The 24820-nt window shown below is 36.0% G+C and overlaps 1 protein-coding gene across 1 annotated transcript in view; it reads left to right on the top strand.

The window, feature by feature from the left end:
• PIK3C3 (phosphatidylinositol 3-kinase catalytic subunit type 3) overlaps positions 1-24820 on the top strand; it is a 93896-nt gene that overhangs the window by 42940 nt on the left and 26136 nt on the right. Inside the window, 2 exon segments of the mRNA XM_056323533.1 lie at positions 11270-11438; positions 17032-17122. Coding sequence (XP_056179508.1) covers positions 11270-11438; positions 17032-17122 — 260 coding nt within the window.

Below are 24820 nucleotides of genomic sequence, written 5' to 3'. Positions count from 1 at the left end.
ACGGTTTCTTGGCAGGTAACTACAAGCTGTTCCAGTCGACTCTCCCCAGTTCCCATTAATCCTATATTCTGACATTTCAATACACTTTCTACATACGGAAGACTAGTTAACTACAAAAAAACCTTTCAAACCCTAAATTTATTACCTAAGTTTTAAACACTGATACTAGCCCATTCTTCTGGCCTTGGTACGGGACTGTACAAAGGATTTCATAACAGCTTTTACTGTGCAACTATAAGTTTCATTAAAATATATTTCTTATCCCTCTATATTTCTATTAAAAATTATTTTATAAAATCAAATAAAGTCATCAGTCTTAACTTATTAACAAATCTGTAACAACCCCAACCCCAGGTATCCTAATTGTTCTTACCAGACCATTTAATTTTCATTAAATTGTTACATTCCTGTTCAGTAGCTTTTTTTAACATGCTATCAGAAAGCAAATTCAAGGTCTAATAATTAGATGCCAGTTATATTTTAATAGTTGCCAAATAATTCTGCTTTTTTAATGTATGCTATTCCAAATACAGTAGGTATTTAGACAAGTATTATCAGTAGTCGTATGGAATTAGGTATTATCTTGATGACTTCACTGAGTTGTCCATGTGAATTCTTGTCTGAAATTTGACTTTCTTTTAATCAAAATCGGTCTGTGAGTTGTCCAGGTCTGTATGTTTTTCTAAGAAATTTACATGTTATGTCCCAGAAGTGGGAATGTCAAGTGAGGCCGTTCAGTAGGATTTACTTAAGCATTTTCTATTCCCTAAGAATCTTGTGTTCTTGATGAAAACAAACCACTTTACACAAAAATCCAAGTGTTTCTTCATCAGTCTAACTGAGCTGGCTGGACTGTTTAGCTCCAATTGAGATTTTATTTATATATATATATATATTTTTAAGCCTTTTTAAACACAAAAAAGGAAATAGGCTCTTTAGTGTCCTGCTCAATACAAATTCAGAGCTGCAGGAGAGAAAGTAGAAGTTACTGTTTAATCAAGTACATCCTTTAGTTTGCAGCAGAACCCATGTATCTTGAAAGTTCAAAATAGCAATATGCATTCTGACGCTCCTTAACTTGTTCTAACTTTTTAAATATTTTTTTGTTGCCCTCTTTACAGATTCAGTAACAGACCGAGTGAATAACTCTAGTAATGGTAAATTAATAGAAGATTTCTCTACCAGAGGAAGTGAAGGATTTGAAAATTAAGCTACTTCAACTATTAAAATCAATGGCTTGGGGTGGAGGGAAGTTGAAGTGTTTTACTTGAAAATTAATTTGTGTGTAGCTGCATGAACTTCACAGTTTTAACAAAGAAAAACATACCTTGTGGAGGAGAAAATTTTTGGTGGTTTTGTTTGTTGTTTTGGTTCATTTGCTTGGTTGCTTTTGAGCTACAGCTTCCCACAGGAGTTTGATTCCTTGAATACCTTCATTACATAATGATGAAGAGTTAGGAGTTGTGGCTAAGTGTTTATAATAGTGAAATGTTTATTAAATAGAAACATGTAAACAGAATAAATGTAAATTAAATGGAAACATGTAAATAACAAAGTAATTTTTAATATCCATGTGCAAGGCTTCCATGTGGAAGTTTACAGGTAAGGCTGAAGCATTTATAAGTTTGAATCAGCATGCTCTGTATGGAAGGCTAGAAAATTTAACTATTGGGCCTTGGTTAGAGTAAAAGGTCTTGCTCTAAGTGCGTGGGGGAGCAACTAAAGCCAGCGTATTTTTCCTTATCTGGTTGGAAGTGTATAAATGGGCATTTAAAAATCTGTCTTGATTTTTCATCTGCCTTGTCTGTCACTTGTCTAAGGTGAGAGGTATAAATTTTTCACTAGCAGGCACTGCTTGCATGATTAGAGTAGTAGTATTTTAGTGTTTTGATTTGGGATAAAATACATCTTACCTTTCTGTTAAAAAGTAACAGCACAGTGGTGGTTTGGCTTGGTGGAAGAATTTAAGCAGTACAGCAGAGGGCAGTGCAGATCTACGGTACTTTCTGAAACTGTTTTCATCTGCTACCTATGCTCTGTCACATACAGAGTGAGATTTTTTTGAGCTACCAAGAGAAATTCTTAGGTTCCACGTACAACAAAGGCTTACTAAAAATGCTTGTTTCTTGCTACTAAGAATCCCTTAGACTTAAGTTGGAAAAAGCTAACTTAATTCTTCTGTTGAAGAATGGAAGCTATATGTACCTTTCTTCAAAATTGTATGACCACGTATGCATCCTTTCTTGATGATAATTATTTAATGAATTGAAGCTTTCCAACAGGGTAAAGAATGCTGAGTACCAGCAGTGGATTCACATACTTTTCTTGGATGTATATGGCAATAACGTATGGTTACCTTTTTTGGCTCTACTTTTTAGATTGGTGGATATAGCCACATGTATGTTGGACTTCTTCCAATAGAATTATTGCATTATCTTCTAATATACAGATGTCTATGTTTATAACAGATATGGTATAATTTAAATATTAATAGATATCGAAGTTCTTAAAACCAAATTGTTTCCCATTCAGTGTTAGAAATGTATTTTTTTGCCCTATAGGATGAGCATGTCTTATCTGGGTCAAGTAATTTCTGTTGTCTTTCGTGACTGTTTTATGCCTATAGTTCTGGAAGTAGGGTGACTTCCTTTAAGTCGTCTTAAACAAGATACCTAGGCTTTCAGATTTTTAAATGCTGTCCCATTATACTTAAAGGACAGCTGCAGAAGTTTGCTTGGAAAGGAATATAGGGAACCTTCTGTCAAAACATCCTAATCTGTGAGTGCTGTTAAAAGTTACAAGTACGCTTGCATCTGTTTCACAAATGTGCATTAGCTTGTACCCTGAAGGTCACATTATATAGTTGCTGTTGCATGACGGGAATATTTATTTTCTCTGAGAACTTTAAACTTCCTACTTCTCTTGGAGATGAAAAATGTTATCAATTGCTAAGTTTTAATTTCTAGTTTCCAAATTATTAAGAGCAGGTATTACTGTGACTTGTAAATAACAAGACACTGGCAGCTGAATACTCAGCTTTAAGTAACATCAGTGCCTTGTTGTAGAATTACAGACCGATATGTATATAAATGCCAGCATCTGACTTACCAGCTAATGTGCCCTTTGTTGCCTTGGAAGGAAGAGCTGGGTCATTGTGAAGCTGGATTGTGATACACAAGTTGCAGCATGTCCACTTACATGTCCAGTTAACTTTCGTGTAATATGTGTTATGTTAGTAACGTCATGTCTTCCTTTGAAAATACTCTCATTTGTTCCACTGGTTTTGACTGTAGAGTTGTGATTTAGCTACTTATCTTACACATGGCATGGATGTCTTCATGATTGCTAAGCCTTTTAAAGTCTTAGGACAATCAGTACAGTCAAGCTTAGGTAGTGTTTGAGTTATGATAGACAAGTGAAGTCTCCTGTCCCATTTTGAGATATCTTAATAACTTGCTTTATAGGCAGACAAAGGTTTCATAAAGGTCATGTCATATTTGCAGGCTGTGTGTAGATATTTTAGGATATCCTAGATGTTGAAAAGGCATTCTTGAGTAGCACTGCATGTGTGTGTCTGACCAGCTAATGCTCACCTTAGTGACTGGCCAGATGAATCTTTCAGTAACCTTTAGGGACCTACATGTAAATTGAAGTCCTCATTATAGGTTCCCTAAATACAGGCACTTTGATCTGAACTCTACACCTGAAACTGCTGTAGCAGTAGAGAAAATTGCTACTTGGATAAAATTAGGTTATTAATATCTGAGGGCAGGTCAAAGACTGAGGGCTTGAAAACCACATTTGCTTTTAGCATCATGTGTAGATAGGTGAAATAAGTGGGCTGTCTTCTCATGTAATGCTTAGAGGTAGAGCTATGGTCTATCTTCAGTGTGAAGTGCAGCAATTGATATCCGATTTATTCTTCGGTCTCAGAAAGGGTTGCCAGGTAAGACAGCAAAGATCTGAATAGTTCCATATGTGAGATGACACCATGTATTTGTACTTTCAGTGCTTTGCAGTTAAAACCATCTCTCCCAAAGCAGGTTGAAAGATGACAAAAGTGAAAAAGTATAGGATACAAACCCTTCTGCTATATCAGTGCTTAATGAGTGTATTTATAAATATTATTTATTAATGTTGCTAACTAGTATTTAAAAATTCCACTGCATTTTACATATGTTTTTACACGTTACTGGTCTTGATAGAGGAACGTGTTTTTTTTAAAAAAAATAAATAAATAAACCCTAGCACATACTGTTACCCTTTAGATTTCTCTCTGCAACTCTAATTTGTGTGATGCCTGCCAAAAATAATATAAACTTCTAGCTGTTGGTCAGCTAAAACATTTTCTCATATAGGTATCTTGAACAGTATTTCTCATTTAACAATACTTATCTGACATCACCTTTTTTTTTCTTATATGCCTTCATGGAGTGTATTTTTAGAATGAACAGCTTGAGGCATGAGGGGGAAAAAATTACAGTTCTTAGTACAAGCTGGGTGCTTATCTGTTACATGGATGATGATGATAAACTTTACTTCCAGCTCTTGCTGCATACTGAGTTTAAAACCTGTATTTTGAATAAGTCCCTAATGATTCATGCTACTTTCTTCCATTTTTGTGCAATCTTAGAAAATTTACGATGTGTAGCTGATGACAAATGGTGTCAATAAATTAGGCGTTCTGATTTTTTCAACATAGCAGTGCTCTGTTAGCAAAGGAGAAATTTTGGTAACATTACAATTTGTTGTGAAGCTAGGAAACCACCCCATCCATCTACTCATTTTCATCAGAGAAATTTTTATCCTATTGCTTCAATTTTAAAATAAGAATCCAGTTAAAATGGTCACTGAATTCTACTTCTCTACAGGCCAGGTTAAAATTAGTGGCAGTTGTAGTTTACAGAAAGTACATTATAATTCAGAGCTGCAGGTTTTTGTGTTTGGGTTGGGGGTTTTCTTCCCCTCTTCCCAAAAGTGGGAAAAGGTCGGTTTGAAATAATTTGTAAAAGTTTCTTACCTGTTAAAAGACGGTTGCCACCAGACTTAAAATTGGTTTAGTACTTGCATCTGATTTGCCTCATCTTCTGCATTTTGTTTAAGGATTTCAGAGTTCTGTGCAGGTTTTCAGTAGTTTTCCCTAACAGTTCTCTGGTGAAATAAAACAACTTCTGTGCTGCTATATGGGAACGTTCTCTTGTATTAAAATCTAGGCACTAGCAATAAAAGTGATGGACAAATCAGCCTCTCGGGCTGGAGTTAGATGTTACTGGCTATTGCAAGCACCAGATACCAATTTTTAGTCTCCTCAGGTCTGTGCTTCATTTAATCAAAGATCACTCTTAAGGCTGAAAGGAACTCAGATGGACTTTCAAATCCCTCATGCCCTGACTCCTACTCAGGGAAAGTATCCATGTTTGATGCCATTTCCTCGAACTCTCCAAGGGCCTGTCCTCTATATTCCATATGTTAGAAAACCAGGTGTTCAGTAGAAAAATGTAGTCAACATTGGGGGGGGGGGGGGGCACTTAAACATATAAAACAGTATTAGCTTTTAGGTTTTGAACAAATTACTTTGTGTATGCTGTGTTATTGCATGTGCCTGGAAACATCTTGTCCTCTTCCAGTCAGTAAATGCCTCGATTCTTGCTTTTTCCACAGTAAAGTAGCTTAAATGAGGAGTGGAGAGTGATTATTAGGGCACTGTTTTTGAAGACAAGACACTCCATTAAAAGTCTTTCCAGCAGAGATTTTGTTCCTGCTTCCTGAAAGTGTGCCAGTGTAATCTTGCGGACTTTGAGGAGTGAGCCACTTTCAGCATCAGAAATGTTTGTCCGAAGCTGTGTATCTTGAACTATATGTTCTTGTGCTGTCCCACCAAGGAGGGAGGAGTGACTCAGATTTGCTGGTTCTGTTGGTCGGAATAGGGTATACGCAATACCAGAGGTCCATAGGTGAACAAAGACTGTTATTCCATAGTTAGGCTCATTGGTAGATAATTGGGTAGCAGAAAGTCTTATCGCTTGCCATGCATATAAAGTTTCATGCCTTGAGTTACTAGAAAAAGGTAGAAGATAAGGAGAAAAAGAGGAGCGGGTGTGGGGGGAAGAGAGGGGGAGATCACCAGGCCTGGATCCAGTGCCAGGCCTGTCTGAGGGGTGTTTTTTGTAGGAGCGCTCATCCAGAAGTCCCTTTATGCGTTATCCCCTCCTAAAATATCACTTGCCTTCCTCTTTTGTTCCTATCGCTCAATGTGGACTCCCTTACTAAAATCAGCCTCATTTGCCATGTAAATTAGCACACATGCTCCTTACAGGCATGGGAGGGGGGAGGGGCAAGTCTTTTTGGTCTTGAATTCAGTCAGTGTTCACGTTCTCCCCCTGCCTCATTTACCTTTCCCCCAGTTAATGCAGAAACCCGCTGACTTCGCTGATTCTGGAGCCGTTATTCAGGGTTTGCAGGCTGTTCCCTCTTAGCAGACTTAGTTCATACAAAGTAACCTTTTGTTGATCTTTCCAGTGTTTGAGACATTCCTGCAGTGTCTGAGGCCTTCCTTGCCAGGCTCAGTGGATCTCTACCCCCTGTTCCCTTAACGAGTTTCATCACCTGCTGACTGCACTCTTACCAGCTTTCCTAGGTGTTAGATTGTTTTTCCAGTTGGTCTCCTACATGTGTAGATGCCTACATAGAAGGTCCAGCTCCTAGCCTTGAGACAGGGCAGGAAGTTCTTGCATATTTGTCTGTGGTCTCAAGGTGTTTCCTGAATTGTTATGTTTTGTTTTCTCAGATGCCTAAAATCCCCATTTTTATAAGGAATGCAGATTTTTAAATAGGTGCCTAAAGGTTTCAGTGTCTAAATGTTAGAAACCCAAGGCCTTTGTATCTAGCTCTGCAAGAATGTAAGAATCTCAGAGGATGAAATCTGTTTCACCTGTTGTCTAAAGTAACTCCTCTTTTAGTTTAAAAGAGGACTTGAACAAAAAAACCCTATCACCCATATGGTTTAGCTGTCATTCAGGAACACTAATAAACCAAAACTAGAAGTCCAGTTTTGCCTTTCAGCATGACTGATTAGGAGCCCTTTAAATTAAGATGTAATAGATCAGAAGAAAATGGATTAGAAGCCGAGGTAAAAACATGATGGTCTGAGAGACTGAACTGTATGTGTTATGGCACTGGCACTATGTGTATACTGAAGGAAGGAAATGTAATAGTTTTATAAAACATAGAAGTTCAAAGCCTTTAGAAAAATAGTGTTACACAAAGTTCACAAGCAGTCTTAATTTGCCAGGAGGATAGATGATAAGTGTATATAAATACCACGCTGAGTATGAATTCTTACTCACGGTGAAGGTGACGAGGCACTGGAACAGGTTGCCCAAAGAGGTTGTAGAGTCTCCATCCTCGGAGATATTCAGAAACCATCCAGACATAGTCCTGGGCAAGGCAGCCCAGCAGGCCCTGTTCGACCAGGAGGTTGGACCAGATGTCCTTCAGAGGTCCCTTCCAAGTTCAACCATTGTTTATAAAGGTTTAAAGAGTAGTCTTCTAAATTCAGTTGAGAAGGTATGCTTCTTCTCAGCCAAATTACGTAACTTTCAGGAATTTTCAAATACAAACCACACAAATCGTGTGACACTCCAGAACTAAAAAACCTCACTCAATACCTGCCCAAATGAGATGCTGATTCTCCTGTAGACTGTTTCTCAGCTGTGATTACTAGACAAGGTCATTTTTTAAGTATTGTCATATACTTAAGGCTGACAAGGCTGACAGATTTCAAATGTGTACAGTTTTTTTCTTCAAGAGCACAGTTCCTCAATACATGTTTAAATTTGTTGCTGGCAGTTTTTGCCTCTGTCTGTACAGATGTGTATCAGGAGTGATTGCTAACATCAGAGACAATATGCTATTCACAATGAAAGTCAACTCTTACAGACTAAAAATTCTTATTAAATGTATTTTTGTCCTCTTAAATTACAACTTCAGTAATTTCTAGATCAAGGTGATTTTTTTTGTTTGTTTTGTTTCATGTTCATATAATTTGCAACAGTGGTCTGAGTGTTGATATTCCTATTTTTGTCCTGTTTTTCTGCTACTACTAGTATTTTCTGGCACTACACCTTATCAAATAGGTACCAGAAACTTTCTCCAGCCTTGTTCTTATAATAGAGCTTATACTGAGTGGTAGTCTAATCATTGCATTCATTAATATCGTGAAAGTGGGATGCTCAATGTTATGCCTTGATACAAATTTTACTTGGGATTGTCACTTGAGCTACTTGCAACTTTTTATCTTAGATTATACATTTTCCAATAATCAAGTTTATTAAATTGATGATTATTTATAAATAGCAATGTAAATATTATAAAATATGTATAAAGAATATATACATCCTATATATATAATATTATAAATAATAATAATATAAACTTCACTGAATTTTCAGTATTACGTATACAACCAATTTCATTTGTCCAAAGCAGGCTTGCTGTTCGATTGTTCACATTGTAATAAGGTCCTCGAGGAGAATGTAAGTCAGGCTTTTCCATAGAAAGCTCTAGAACTGCAGTACTCCCTCAAGTTGCCTGGTAGTCTGTACTGTGTAGCATCCTCAGGCCATCACCTAGGGGAGCCTTCTGTAATACGGTATACTGGTTTGATTGAACCTGGAGAAGCTGCACAAATGAAAATGAGTTGTCTATTTAATACGTAATTTTGAAAAATGATTTAATGTATTTAAATGAAAGCTTTTGACATACATTTTGAGTCAGCTAAAAGTCTACCAAATTTTGAAGTACAGCTAGGGAAGCTATAATGCTAATGCAGGATGGCCTCATCTTATACTTTCTTTTACACTTGATTCCTAAAAATGTGTAAGTACAGTATTTGATATCTAATTTATATGAACCTATATCAGTCAGCTATTAAAACGCTTTTGAATGTTTTAGATGCATCATTTTTTACCAATTTAAATTATTAATCATTGCCTCTTATTGCCTATCTCTAGAGCAAACTAAAAAAAGGATTTAATTACTACCACAAGAGTTTCTGTTTTATTCAAAATGTTGTCTCTTGACTCTTCAAGGTGACAGGTTTGAATAATTGAACAGAAAATAGACCCCCCCAAACTTTTTAATTAAAAATTTCTTGTAACTTAAGGGTGAGAGGGGTTGTATATATCAGAGTGCCTACTTCAAGAAGTTAGTGCTCTAAAAGTAACTCCTGTAACAGCTTGAAAAACTATTGAAGGAACGGAGGGGTTTTTTTGTAGCACAATTAGGTATGCAAAATGTAATGGTTGTGGCATTTATCAACTAGCATATACTTTGCCTGCTTATTAAACATCCTTGTGATCTCCCTTAGAAAATTGACTGTGATGGAATTTGTTTCTTGGGTTGAAGAAGAGTGCTTATGAGAGATCTCAAGCAGCCTTCTCTGATAGAACATTATTATTCAATGAAATGGTCAAAGAGGGGTGACTAATTGAAAAATACTGACTGTTCTTCCCCCCCCCAAGAGTGCTGAATACCTAAGCTTATGGTTAAAGTGAATATAGATGCTTCAGGTTAAGATATCGCTTGGCAAACAGTGCTCTGTCCATAATACTGTTCGGTTCCGTAATTCTGAAGCAAGACTGTGTATGTTCTGTGCTGTGACTGTCAGATAACAATCATGCTAATAATTTTCTACTTCCTTGTTTAAAAGATCTTCCATCTTGTATCTATATTTCATCCTCCTCTATAAATTAGTCATATAAGATTTAAATTCATGAATGTCATTGGGTAGCTTTGCTTTGGATGCAAAACCTATTGGTTCAAATATACATCAGCTTTTTGTGCCTCTTAATTTATGTCCTGACTATTCATTACTGCAAAGCTCAGGAAGATGGTTTCTCTCTGTCCTAAGGGAATCGCTTAACAGATTTCATTTATATGCATATTCTAAAAAATGTATTTAATATAAACATTTCTTGCATATCTGCATTCTTACCATCTTTTTGTAATGCAGCTCTGGTATGGCCCAATTCATTGTTTAAATGATGCATTTCAAACTGAAAATTTTTTTGCAGAACACTTTCAGAAACTTCTTTTTGCTTTGTGGGATCAGTATTTTCCACTTGAGTCAAGAATGTTCCTAGAAACTGCTTCCTAAGAGTTATGAATTTTCATTTTCTGTTGACAACAGAATTTTTCTATTTTCTGTTGACAACATTTTAGTTTGTGTATTTATATAATATTTAATCTTCAGATTATCGGGAAGGTTTTGGAAACTTGCTAGTGTTTCAGTTGTTCTTTTTACCACCTATTGCTTCTCACATGGTTTAGTACTATTGAAAGACAATGCAGTGAATACTCACCAACAAATATCTGAGCAATATTGTAAACAGCATGGCAGCACACAAGCTCTTCATAAGAAGGGAAGTGCTTTGTGCATTTGAAGCAAGATATATATATAAGTTTTTGTCAAGTTAATGCTGCAGATACATTTTATATGCAGTCATTGATCTGAGAAGGGAAAGGTAATGATCAACTCATAGAACTCTTGCATTTTAGTACTGAAAAAACAAAAGACAGACTTTGGCACATTGGAAATAAAATTTCAGATTTAGAATCATAGTGATGTTTCTTCAATATATATGAAAACTGTTGATAAATGTTAATCTTACTCAAATAACTAGGAAGAATTTTGAAATGGCTTTGAAGTCTTCTTTGTTATTTAGCAGCTTCAAAAGGTCACTCATAGGATCATGAGTCTTGTTTTCCTTTTAGTAAATTTAAAACAACTAAAATAAGATATTTCATGCCACAGAAAAAATGGGATACTAAAATTAATGCAGTTTGTGTGTTAATATTGTAATTTGCCAACAAATTCTAAAGAAGGCACAAAGAACTAGTAGTATCTATTATATAACTGTGCATTTAGTATCTACTGACCAGTTTCAATATTCAGTCTTTGTGCATGTAATCCATATAAAAAAAAAAGGCAGAAAACCTCAACTTGTTAGTTTTTTTAAAATTAAAAAAAAAAAGATTTTTAGTACTTTTAATTAATTTCAAATCAGCTTTACTTGTTTTAAACCCATAATTTCAAACTGGCAGCTGAAGATATAAAATACATACTTATAAGCCTTACAGAAAACAGTGAACTGTAATTTTTTGGGGTTTTTTTGAGCTGCTTAGCATCTTCTGGAGATTGCATATAAAGGTGATAAATGTTTGCACCAAGATTTGATACAATGTGAAGTGTTTGCCTTTCCTTCTACAGGTAAACTACTTCACATTGACTTTGGTTATATTTTGGGTCGGGACCCTAAGCCGCTACCTCCCCCAATGAAGCTCAATAAGGAGATGGTGGAAGGTATGGGAGGCACGCAGAGTGAACAGTACCAGGAGTTCCGTAAGCAGTGCTACACAGCCTTTCTCCATCTCCGCAGGTAACAATACTAGGTTTATACTAACATTTATTAGAGCCACATTAATGCAGGAGAGGAGTAAATGTATCAGAGAAAATACTTTTGTTGAAAATTCAAAACTTGTTTGAAGTCTGAATGTAGACACAAGAATTTGTAGGAAGCAATGGAATGAAAACATGATGGCATTGATGTAACACAGAGCTTGAGTGTAAATGTCCTTCATGTTAAGGCCCCCAGTAGCGGACATTTTAATAACTCCTGTAGGGTGTAAATTATATCTTTTTTGATACGTTTTTGCCCTTAAGCAACTATTTATCTCATTATTGATAATCAAGGAACTGTCCTTTTAAGTCACTATTCATTTCCTGCTTTAACTTTCTCCAGTTTAGATCAGTGATGACCAAATTTTTTGGCTTGAAGATGACACATACATAAGCTTAGCTGGGTTCAGGGCCTGCAGGACAAAGATTAGCTACTTGTAGTGACAAGTACGTTAGCAGTTTCTGTAGATACCAAAAACCGTGACAGCAAAAACCTCTTTAGACTGTATCTACTTACAGGCCAACAGATCTTTACTTTAACTTGGATTCAGCTTCATTCTTTCGCAGTGACTATGTTACTTACCATCAACTTTCTGAGCCAGATAGCTCAGCTGTGTTCTGTTTGAACAGAACACAGGTAAGCAGTCTTGGTTTGTCCAGTGATTTGATTTAGTATGTGTTCAATGGAGATGAAAGAATTTCACTTACTAAGATTGCATAACATAAACCTCCAAATATGTGGAAAAAAATTAGTCATGTGAAAAGCCTATGTGACAAGTACATACAGTATAAGAAGTAGGCAGTCAGGGATACAAAATAAAAATGTGGTTTTGTTAATCTTGCTGTAGTTTTCTTAAAAAGAGAGTAAGGAGTTGGTTTATGAATTGACTTTGTTAATGGATTAAAAGCAGTTCAGCATGAAAAAACAATGGCATGTTATTAGCAAACAACATTCATGACTTCAGAGAAGAATCAGAAAGGTTACGTATAGTCCATGTTCTAAATGTTGCTCAAAACTTTTGTAATACTGTATTTTTTTTATTGTGAAGTACTGGAATTGTTTTTGTTTAAACTTAGATGTTTCAATGGAAAGGTCTGTTGTGTCAGTGAAAGATGATCCATTGCATGAATTTATGCAGTGATTTGCTACAAAGATCATAATTAACTGTGGAGTCTAGCAGTAGTTTGGGTATCAAACTAAACTGTAGATTAAGGTGGTTTCATTTTTAATGTCTGGAACTGTAGTTGCAATTGTAGTTTCTCCAATATTTATTCAGTTAAATAGGAAAGTATTTTTAGATGGTGCTGGATAAATGTCTTAAAAGATTTTCAACAAAGGTAGCATAGGATAATGTTAGTATTACTGTAACTATTACTTTAAGCAACTAGAACTAAAAATTATTAAGATTACTTGTTGAAAAAAGTATTGGAGGTGGAATGGCTTAGTTCTAACAGGTCTGCATGTTGACACAAACCCATTCACAGATAATTCTTCTGGTGAAGTAGTGTGAAATCATAACCTCTGATTGCTAAGACAAAATGCAAACTCTGACATCTCTGTCATCTTCTTTCTTCTTTATTTCCCTGGGGTACAGACAGTTCTGTATGTCTTCCAAGTGCTGTTTCTCAAGTGTTTCAGGATTCCTGGTGGAATGGGTGTTGCATAGTGAAACCAATTAAAACATTTTAAAACTTGCAAGTGGAAAAATAGTTCACTGGTTTAGGTTGAAGTAGTTTGGCATATGATCGTTGATGTGCAGGTTTTTATTGGTTTTGTTTGTTTGTATTTTTTCTGGAGGGTGTGGGCGGTGCTGTCCACTTTTTTGAATGTCAGTCCTGTGTGTTTGTCAGCAGTGCTGTATCAAAGGCACAGCCTCTGCTTTTTCAATGTGTCACAGAGCAAATTGTGGCTGGCAACAGAGCTTGCATTGTCACTTGGGCTGTAGCAGCCTTTTACACCTTTGTTATACATGTTGAGCCTATTTAAAAATATTAAGTCCTGATATGTGTCAGCACTTCCCATCCTTTGAGAATTCCCGGTTTACACATTCTCAGCAGGATCCAGCCAAGAAGAATCCAGCCACACTTCAGAGTTGTTTCCAGAGTGAGGTTAGAGACTGTACTGTCCCTTCCCAAATAAGGGTTCCCCTGTGTTAGTCATGTGGGAATTTTGATGTTCAGTTTGAGTTAGTGGGCACAGATAAGGACAAAGGAGTAGGAAGTAATTAGGGAGAGAAGCTGTACTTTGGGATGAGATTGGCTCTGTATGGTTGGGGATATCCTGCTGGCTCAGACTTTTCCCCTATCTGTTCTCAGTGGTATAATGGACAGAGGTGGCCATATAGATCTAAATGAAAAGCGCTGTAGGCAACAAGTGGAAAGCTGTGATGGCCCTTGGGAAGTGCTGATTCTTTGAAAAGGTTGTAGCTAGGCAGTGCAGGGTCTGGATAGTCTTCTAGAAGCTGGAGCTACATTGTGAAGAGGAAAAACCAAAAGTGAAACTGGAAAGGATCCAGGTCAGTTTTGCTCAAGTCTGGGCTGCAAGGAAATACTATTGGAGGAATAAATGCCATGGTTTATTGTAGCTAACTGGGTCATGATACTGATTGGGGGACTATATGTAGTCTTGACAAGAGATGGGTCCTGGGGGTTTCCAAGTTATACTGCAGAAAAGGTTATGATATTTTAAACTTAGGAATTTTTGTGTTAGACGAGGTAAACAGGGCTTTAGTTTGGTACTGCAGAAAACCGTATGCTGTGCTGTCCTGTCCTGTCTTTGTAGTGGAAGTTTGTGGCTTTGAATTTGATAGAAGTATTGCAATGTCAACAGCCTAAATACTCAGTTGGTTTAGGACATCTGTATGCAAAGAAGCCAGTAAATGCTGAAAAAAAATACATAAAGGAGTGCTTAGGATCAAGCATATATATATTTGATGATATATTAAGCACTTAAAAAGAAAAAAGTTGCTTTTCTCAGAAAAGATTGCAGTGAGAATTGGAACTTCTGTCTAATGTGCATTTCTTTCTTGGTATATATGAGGCCTCTTCTGTGTAGGAGTTATTTTGTTGGATTTCTTAAATTTTTACAAAACCTTGTTGTTTTTAGCACTTCATGTGGAAACTAGAAGTTTAATCAACCTCCAGTGTAGTTGAGTTCTCATTTAGTTTGCAAATTAATTTGTACTGAGCTTTGAGGAAAACAAAGAATGTATTTACGTGAAAAGGATTTAGAGTCAGATTTAGGTACTTAATTGAAGCTCCTTAAACCTAGAAAAACAGCTTCTGGTTCTTTCTGGCTGTGGATGGGGGTCAGCCGTTCCAGAGGTCTTTGTAACATAGATGTCAGAGGAGTGATATGACTGGCCTGATGAAGGCATTTTGTTTTTCACAGGTCAGATTCCTAATGCAGGTGTTTCAGCAAAATGTCTAATCTTAGGATGAATTTTGGCTGTCAGTTGACCAGTTGTGAACCTCTTGGTGTATTTGTCAAGGATATTGCCCATGGGAAGAATGACAGCCAACTGTCTGAAGCAGGAATCTCTTACCTCTTGTCAAGTTCCAGTTTTTAAATATGCTTTCTAAAAATGTGTGGTATGTGACAAGGATCCTAGAGGCAGCTAACAAGTTTACTTAATAAGCTCTTTTTCATCCTTAGGACTGCCATCTAGTTGATAACTGAGTTAAATGTCAGGGTGAGGGGCAGAGGAGAGACCTGCAGATACAGTGAGCAGCTCTTTCCTAATTTCTGTATCTTCTCGTTCCATACTCCCTCCCCCCCCAAAATTACCTTTCCTTGATTTTTTTTCTTTTTTTAAATTAGGGTCTTCAGATGATCTTATGCTTCCAGTGCTTTTACTTTTAAGCACCAAGAACCAAAAGACTTAATTCTGTGAAACAGAACCAGCTCTTAACTGGTGTCTAGCAATGTTACCTAGACCTGTGAAATCTCTGTTACAAACCTCCATCACTTAAATAACCTCAGTAACCTCTAGTGCTCATAAGCTTTTATCCTCTGTGTGGTTCAAGAGCAAAAGAGACTCTGAGACTCTGGACTCCTAGCTCAGTTCAAAGTGAGAACTACCAGTGGAAGCTACCAACAACCTAAGAAGAGACTTGAGAAAATGTAGCTGTAAGATTTAAACATGTTTAAAGTGAGATATACTTTTTTCAGGCAAGTAGAAAAAAAAATTCTTTAAAACCTGTGGTGTCTGTTCCTGGCACCAAAGCAACTTAACTGCCAGATTCCTTAGCCAGATCTGAAAAAAAATGGTAGTGTAACTTTTCTCTTTCTGTCTGTCTGTCTTTCATAAAAGTTATTTTCCTGATTCCAGCCCCTTGCCCCTGGGAAGGTGAAGAAGAGTAGCTGAAGTAACTTAAGACAATGAAGATCTCTGCCCAAACAGTTTATGTTAAATATTTGTGTTACAAAGAGTTAAAACTTTTATTAGAGTGTGTTAGGTAATGCTAGTTCCAGATAATAATGAAGTGTCAAGAATTTTTGATAGAATTATGCTTTTCTAGAGAGACATTTAATTTTTTTGGAGTAGTATTTACTTTGTAAAATATGGCTATGAAGCAGTCATTTTGTGTAGTCAAAATACTTCGTGCTACTTGAAATTGTCAGGTTACATATATTCAGCAGCTTGCTAATAAAGAAGTTTTGCTGCTAAGAATTCATTTTATATTATCTGTGAAGCTTCTAGTGCTCTTAGCAAAGCAGTATTTCAGATTTTGAAGTCAGTTATATGCTTTGTCTGTGAAAGGGGACTAGATCTCCTTACAGAGGAAGTTCAGTGTATGTTGAACAGCTTGAAAATTATCCTTTCAAAAAACATCTCTACAGTTAATCTCCTGTGAGGGCAAAATGGTGTTCTTTAAAAGATTCGTGAGGACTTCAACACCATACTAAAACTTTAAACTGTACACTGTCTTGTCTTTTTTAATGGTTATAAATGGTGTATTTGTACTTCATAAGTGTAGCATGCCATTGTTGTTGCAGCTTAACTGAGCAACTACAGATTTGGATCTGGTTAAATCACTTATATTCAGCTTGTTATGGCAAAAGCCCTTGGAACAACTTGAAAAATTGTTTCTTGTAATTGTGAAGACTTCAACTTTTTGAATGCTAATTTGTATAACACTGCTGTATCTCTGATATCTTGGGGTTTTTTTAATATATAAAAAATAACCTTTACATCAATATTCTAGCATATGTTTATACTACTAGAGGTAGAAAATGGTGTTAAATCTTACAATATACAAAATCACATTTTTTTATTCGATGTGTGTCTGAATAAATGTTCTGGCAATTTTTAGAAAATTGTAACAGAACCAGAGCAGTCGTCAGTTTTGGCAGTTTGAGACAGTTTGAGGTTTAAACTTATACTGCTAATAGCAGATATCCTATGTTTTTAATATAAGTACATTGAACTAAAGTGTTATTAATGCATCTCCCCTGAAGCATTACCAATTCATACTAAGATGATGATGGGTTTCTTAAATGAAGTTGTTTACAAAATGTCTTTTGTATAGGTTACAAAGTGTTGTACCTAATTTGCTCTTCTTATGCTTAGGTATTCCAACTTGATCTTGAACTTATTTTCCCTCATGGTGGATGCCAACATTCCAGATATTGCTCTTGAACCCGACAAGACTGTAAAAAAGGTAACTGGAAACCTTTCCTTGTCTTTCAGTAACCAAAGTCATCATGGCATGAAGTTTTCAGTTACTTGTGGTAACTTACTTGTAACTGACCTGAAAGTACTTGCTCCTGTCTTAGAAATTCTCAGCAATTTCTAGAACATTAAAGTTAAAGGTAGGAGAATATACTTTTGAGATCATTTAGCACATGTGCCCATAAATATGGAATTGCTTTTTATCGTCTGTGCTGTAGTGAAGAGTCTGCTGTAGCACTCTGTTCCAAGTGGTATTTTAGCATTCTGCTAAGAACAGTGATTCCACCGTATTTTGATCAGTGAAGCAATCAACATGGACTATATCATGAAAGATTGTTCCATCTAGTCTAGAATCCTGTAAGTCATGGATGGTTTTGTAAGACTAGTCTACTCGTAGCTATAAAACTGGTCTGCTGAAGATTTAAAGCCAGTGGACTTGTATATTTTCATCACAAAGACATTTTTGTTTATTGTGAAAACAAACTCATGTCCCATAATTCTTGCTTTGTCCCTTTGCACCAGCCTGTATCATTTTCCTCCATTTGATGTTTCAACAACAATTGACATCAAAGATACTGGATAAATGTTCATCTAGATTTCATTACACTTACATTTTAGGCAGATGTTGGCTTTTTTTATAACCTGATTTACAGTGAAGGGCTATCTGTTTTAATTCTACAAAAGACTTTGTGGAGCCTGTATATCCAATGGAAATCAGTTCAGTGTAATTTTTATTTAAGCAGTGCGTTTTCTCTAAAATAGGCTTTTCTTGCGTGTTTTCAATAAGTTATGAAAACAGATATTCAGAATCTTTAATATTTCATGTTCCAATATGATTTCCTTAATGAAAACTAAACTATGACTCCAACCTTATTTTTCCTTTAGCCTGCAAGAAGTTGAGGATTTCAGAGTTTCTTGGTTTCAAATTGATACAGAGAGTTCACGTAGCTATTCAATTCTGTTTTCAGGAAGGCTGAGCTAGCCAGAAGTATTTTGTGGTAAAGATGACAGCCCTCCCTGAACCTGGTTATTTTCCTGAGAAACTGACAGCTAGTTCTTTTTCCATATCAATATTTGAGCCACAACTTTGTCCCTAAATGCCTGCAAAGGTTGAGTAGGTTACTCAAATAGAACGCGGGAGATAAAGGCTTACAGTAGAAGACCAAAATGTTTCAATACCTTCTAAGCTCTGGGGGTAACTACATTTTTGTAGACACACCTGTTTTTGAAGGGACATTCCTAACGGTATGCTTGCAACACATCTATAAATTTTTATAAAGGAGAGATGTGTAGTACTAGCAACCTATGGGAAAAATGGAAAGTACGTGGGATTTTTTTGGTTTACTTCCATGGTACAGTAAGGAGGGGAAAACCTTTTAGGTTGTGAAGTTTACAAATAGGTGCACAATAAATCCTAGGAGAAATTGATGTATGTATCTATACATAGGGCAGGGGCTAATTTTGGGAAGTTTGTTGTTGACTGAAGTAGTCATAAAGAGATCAAACTGACTGTTTCATTGAATTCCAGGAGTGCTGGTTCTTTCATATTTGCAGCAATAAGTTTGAGTCTTGGTACACATTTTAACCTTACTCATCTTTGTCCAGAGTTCACTGTTGCTTGACGTGATAGTGTTCATTCTTGCCTGGAATGCTCTGTCTTCATGAGCGCTGACATTTTTCTTTTATCAGTTGGAGTCTCCCAGTGTTCACTCCCAATTAATATGCAATGTCCTTGTTTCTTAGTAGTATATTGGCATTTTAGTGGTAGACTCTGTAGAAGTGCTGTCCATGGGTATTTTGTTTTCTGTAATTAATAATAGGATGTCAGATTCTGTAAAATATTTATAAAGGATTGTTTCAGTGTAGCAACATTTGAGTATTTCAGATGCTTCTAGAACTCTTTATATAAATTTCCCGTATAATTTTCTTGAAATAACAAATCAAGATACAGAATTTAAAGCCAAGTCTTTTCTACAGCTGGTATGTTACAGTACACTGTACAGTAGTTAAAAATCAAGATTGTGTAAAGCATGTTTGTATTATACCCCACTGGAGATCATGGATGTTGGCAAAATTTAAAAGGAAGTTCTAGAAGCTATGAATTAAATCAATGTGATTACTTGTAAATTCCCTTAAAAAAATCTAAATAATAGTGCCACCTTTGCATGAAAAAACAAGCTTAGTTGCTACATGGGAAATCGCTATTAGATCTAATGCAGTGGTTAGTTATTTGGATCCTGAGCTCCCACAATGCTGCAGTTTGGTGAGCTGTGACTTTTACCCTCATGGTAGGTTCAAGCCTGTCTATTCACAGAGGCTTTAAAATGTGAAAAGAGCTAGAACTGAACCAGTAAGGCAAGTTTTTTCTGATAAGGTATGTAAATCACTTTCACATTTTCAAATGGATTGAGAGGAAAAGGTTTTACAAGTTCTGTAAGTTCATTTACAGTTGCTTGTTTCTTTAAAAAACAAAACCAAACCCACACAGTAAGATATTACCAGAAAGATAACCAAATTGTTTAGATTGTTCATAAATGTTTTATTTGTAATTCATAGTTTTCAGCCCTCCCCAAATATTGTTATTTTATATAAACTTTTTTTTTCTGACGGCTCAACTGTTTATAACTCCTGTTAACAGTGGTCCTTTTGGTTCCAAAATTATCCTTTGAATATACTCCTAGAAATTGTGCAAAAATAATGCATCATAATGGGATCCCTAAAGAGTAGGTGAACAGAGGACCCTTTATGAGGCAGTTCTGGATATTGTGATCTACTGAATGCATACAACTATGTGCAAAGCCTCTAGGACAGTAATTGTTTTCTTTAGTTCTCAATTTTTAGTTTTACTTTTTTTTGCTTTAAAAAAAAACTGATGGCAAATCACCTGTAAATGGGCTAGGATCAGTGTCATCTTAATCCAGTATACAATGATGTATGTAATTCTTTCGTTGTTGTTAATAATGTGTTAGAAAACTTGTTTTGGATATTAAAGACTCATTTGCCTGTCTCAAATCGGTTATGAGCTTTGTTAGTACTAATAAAAAAAAGTAACAAGGTGCCTTGCATCTCTTGGGCTGAGCAGCAAGTTTCTTCAGTCATTTGACAAGATAATACTGTACCTTGTTGTAGGAAAATTAAATAAATGCTTTCAGCATCTCAATTGATTTTATTTTTTTTTCTTTCTTAAAGCTTTAAACAAAAAAATCCATACATATTTCAACAGACTCAAATTAGCTGAAGATCCATTTTGGACGGATCTGCAAAATTAAATTACCTTTGATGTGTGAGTTGAGTCAGTAGCCATTTCAACCACGATACGCTTTCATGGAAAATGGAGATTTACAAATGTTTCTGTATCTAGGAAGGTATCCTGCTTCATTACACAGAGGGAAGTTCATAGGCAGGCTTTTCCTTATTGGTGCCATAGTAATACTTGTTTTGTGAAACCCTCAGTTTTGGTTTAGTGGACGGATGAGCCAGTGAGACTCTGGTCTCACAGGCAGCTAAAGTCAAGTCACTGAGGTAACTAGATAGGTTACCTTTATACCTAAATTTGGTGATAAATCAGAATACTAGTGTATGATTAAACTACAAGGAAAATTATATAGTAGAAAAAATATTGTTTTTAAACAAAGGAGTGCTTACTGAAGGGAGTTAATTATACTTCAGTTATTGTGGCAAACAATTAATTTGTCATAGAGAACTTTGATATTGGATTTTTTCAGTAGGTGCAGCTATACTGCTGTTACTAAGTGGGCATTAATTATTTTAAAGATTATTTCTAAGGAAATATATTTCTTCAGTGGTCAGAGTTTTCGTTCCTCTGAGTGAAAGCATTGCAATGTTAGATGGTAGCTCAAGTTCCAGTCTAATCCTTGGCTTCACAAGGTGTCATAACGTCATCTTCATTTCTGATAGGCAGGACAATACTTTGTTGCAGGAAATACCTGCCTGCGAAAAATACACCAAGATGTGAAAAGTTGCTACCACATAAAGCTGCCTTTGGGAATATTTTTGGTGTTCCCCGTGTGTGAACTCTCAGAAAATAATCTTTGGAGTTTTAGAGCCAGAATAAGGGTTTAATTTTTGTAATCATATACATATTATAAATAAAAATTAAATTTGTTTTATTCTAGCCATCATTATCATGTGGTATATGCAAATTTTAATAATGAATAGTAGTGGCACTTTGTATGGCTTGATTTCTTGTGCTGAATTGTTGCTTCCTGTGACACATATATATTATAACAGGATGCTTGCTATTTAGAATAGAAAAGAATGTTGAAAATCAGCAATCCTTGGGCTTTCTTATGTTCAGGCGAAAAAGGAAACAAAATAAGATCATGAAGGAAAATTATGTGGACCGTGTTCTCTTCAGTGAGGCATTGGGTGATTTGAATTGTGATTTTTAATTATTTTTTTTTAAGAATTTCAGTGTTAAATGAGACTTTTTCTAGAAAAATTTGAGTGCTGAAAGCATTCTTGAGTATTATTACTAACCTATGGAACGAAAGGGCAGGTAGGATCTTTTTAATTGGAGACTGGTTTTGCCAAAACAGTCATCTACCTTCCAGTAACAATGTTACATCTCAAGGAGCTAACTGGCAGAATCTAATTGTATAATCAAGTTGAAAATCTGACTGGAAGCATATTGTCCACTTGTTATTTCTGTCCAGTCATTGTGAAATATCTTGGGAGAAATATGTATCAAATATGTTTGAAGGCAGAATTGGAACAGCAGCTTGTGTCATGTACAGATTTCTGGGAAATAAGTGTAGATTATACCTGTTTGACATGGTTTATGGCACAGGATGGTGTTAAGCAGAGCTGGGTGCTCTGTTCCTGTCATCTGAAGGTACTTTCACATTCTTCTTGTTCAAAAGAGAGCAAGCTCTACACAAACTGATTTTACTTATCAGAGAAAGATGACAATGTGGATACTTTCTTCCTGGTAGTGTGAAAACAGCCAGAAATTCCTAATGACCTCAACTGGAGATGTGGCTTTAGAGCATACCAAAATTTCACAATACATTTTTACTTACATTTGTTTTCAGAAATTGTATCAGTGAGTGCTGACCTTAATGATGTATTCTCACATCTAAAATTGGACTCAATATGAGTTAGTCAGCATTGGCCTAAAAACTAAAAAGCTCTGTTTGGAGTTTCACAACTATTTTTTGAGCGTGTATGGAAAAATGTTTTCCAGCCAGCTATCCACTTTCAGTTTGTATACCCACTACATAAATTGGCTAGTACCTTTCAATTGTAAAAAAAAAAACACTTTAGTGACTCACTTCCCTCAATGCAGTTTTGATCACTACTCTTCCCCACCGAAACCCCCAGAAAACAGTGATTACCAACTGCACAAAATTGTCCCCATCCTCAAAACCATGGGAACACTCTTCAAATTCTTGTAGTTTTGTTTAATAGTAAAGCATTTGTCAATTTTTGACCAAGAGAAGGTAGCTGCAGAGCTTAAAATTAGTTGTCTTTTTGATCCTTTCATCTCTTTGTCCTCTCCATACTATTTATAAAGAAAAGTGTCAGTTTAGTGTGCTTCACCTCGTGGTTCATGGTACCATCTCCTACTGGCACTCTCTGATTTAGGCTTTTCGAAAACTTGCTTTGGTTCAAAAATGTCACAAAATGGAATTAAATTGAAAAGTAGCGGAAGATTCTCCCCAGTTTGCCTCTTCCTTTCTGTGGCCTCTGAGGTAATTGCCTTTAGATTTTCCACTCTGCTTATGCTTTTCCACTTCTCAGTTTTCAGGAAAAAGGCTGGGCTGAAACCTCTTTATGTTGACTTGTCAATGTAACTGGTAATACAATGAAGATTTCCCCCCACACACCTTTTTTCTACTAGTGCTACTTGCTTTTTAATTTCTAGTACATCTGCAGCTCTAATTGCTAATTGTTGGCCTTTTTTAAGTTAGCCAGTACTACAAAATTTAGTAGCAATGACTAAAATCTGGAGTCAATTATAGAGCCAGTTCTGTGTAAGGAAGAGGTAGATCGTCACTCTTTAGATGTAGCTAATGTATTCAGCATTGTCACCTTCTAACAAAAAAAAGCTTTTGATTTTTCTACAGGAAAGCCAGATGGTTTCTATCAGTCCTTCATAGCAAATTTGACCTTTAAATTAGAAAACATCGGGGACCAGTGATTCATTGGCGCACAAAGGACTTGGCAAGCATTAAAGGACAGTGTCCTAATCGACTGAACTGTGTTTCAGATGCTCATCGATTAAAGAAGGTGCTGCAAAGATGCTGCAACTGTTTCATTTACAGGGGAGGGAGGTTATTATGAATGTAGATGGCACAAATACCTGGCTTCCAGCAAGCAGTAGGTATCTGCTGTTTATGAAAGTAGCCCCATTCAGTTTTGATAGCGCCTTTGGGTATTTAACACAAACCATTCAGAAGAGTAGAGAATTTTCTTCCGATGGAGTTTAACACTGAGAGCACCCTCCGTGTTTCCAAGTCTATGCAAACATTGACCAGATCTCATGCCCCTCAATAAGAAAATGGGTAATATAAGTGTTTAGAAACTAGGAAGAAGAGAGAGCAGACATATTTTGTTCCTTTTACATTAAACATATTGAAGTAAATTTATTTTTGTTCTACAGGTGTAAAAGGTAGAGCAGTGGTGATGTAACTGGAGGTACAGAAAGAGTTTCTGAGCTACATTTTTTCTAAGCCTAAGCTAATTTTGCCAGTTTCTTCATCTCTGTTGTAGTAAAACGCCCTGCACTCCTTCCCCCTTCTCTATCCTCCCCAGGAGTTAGTCATTGGCTAGTTGAGAGTTGAGTTCGTAAATTAGTGAAATGTGAAGGACTTCAATTTGGTGCTTCATGTGCCTTTTTAGACAGTGGTATCTGTCCCTTTTCACCTGCCTGAAAATACAAGTATTTGTTAAAAGGCATAGATGGGAAACACTTCTGAGATACATTAATGCTAAGATGAAGTTTACTTTTATAGGAGAAGGAAACTCAGTTTTGCCTGGTTAGAGTGTTTGTTTCAGTATTTATATTTGCTTGTTGCTCTGGGGAGGTTTATTCTTTTAAAAACTGTCACATTGATATGGAGCTTATTTTGTCTATGCAGACTTTCATGTTTCTGTCCATTTGGGTAATGATGCTGCAGCTGCACACCCAGCTTTTCTGTTTCTAGACTGTTGATCTTGCAACTAAATTAATTCATTTGAAAATAAAATAATAAGAAAAGATGGAATAAACATCACACCATGAATAGAGTGTGAGAACACTCCTGTATTCCTGTTGCTTTATATCATGCTATTTGATTATAAAGTTTTGGCCAATATGATGAAATTCTGAGCTGGAACAGTATCGTCTTTGCGTACTGCAGCAACTGAAACCCTGATTTTCATGGAAATTCAGTTTAGAGATGTTCACTAACTAAAAAAAAAACCAACAACCACACCCCAGAATTAGAGAAGCCTATATAGCCTTATTTAGAAACTGCAGTTTACTCAAATCAAAACCTTGAAAACAAAAGCTATTTTTGGAACAGTCTTTCAGATTAAATTATTCATGCAAATAGAGCATCTGAATAGTTTGTACTGTGAGTTGTTTGGACTGCAAGCAGCAGGGAAAGCAAGAAAGTCTTTTGCTGAAAAAGCTGAAATGTGATAGGGGTTAAGCCAAGCATTTAATGCCCATTTCTGTTAC

The sequence above is a fragment of the Falco biarmicus genome, chromosome W (assembly GCF_023638135.1).
Source record: "Falco biarmicus isolate bFalBia1 chromosome W, bFalBia1.pri, whole genome shotgun sequence".
Classification (NCBI taxonomy): domain Eukaryota; kingdom Metazoa; phylum Chordata; class Aves; order Falconiformes; family Falconidae; genus Falco; species Falco biarmicus.
The sequence above is the reverse complement of the archived record's forward strand: the minus strand, read 5'-3'. Positions and strand labels throughout refer to the sequence as shown.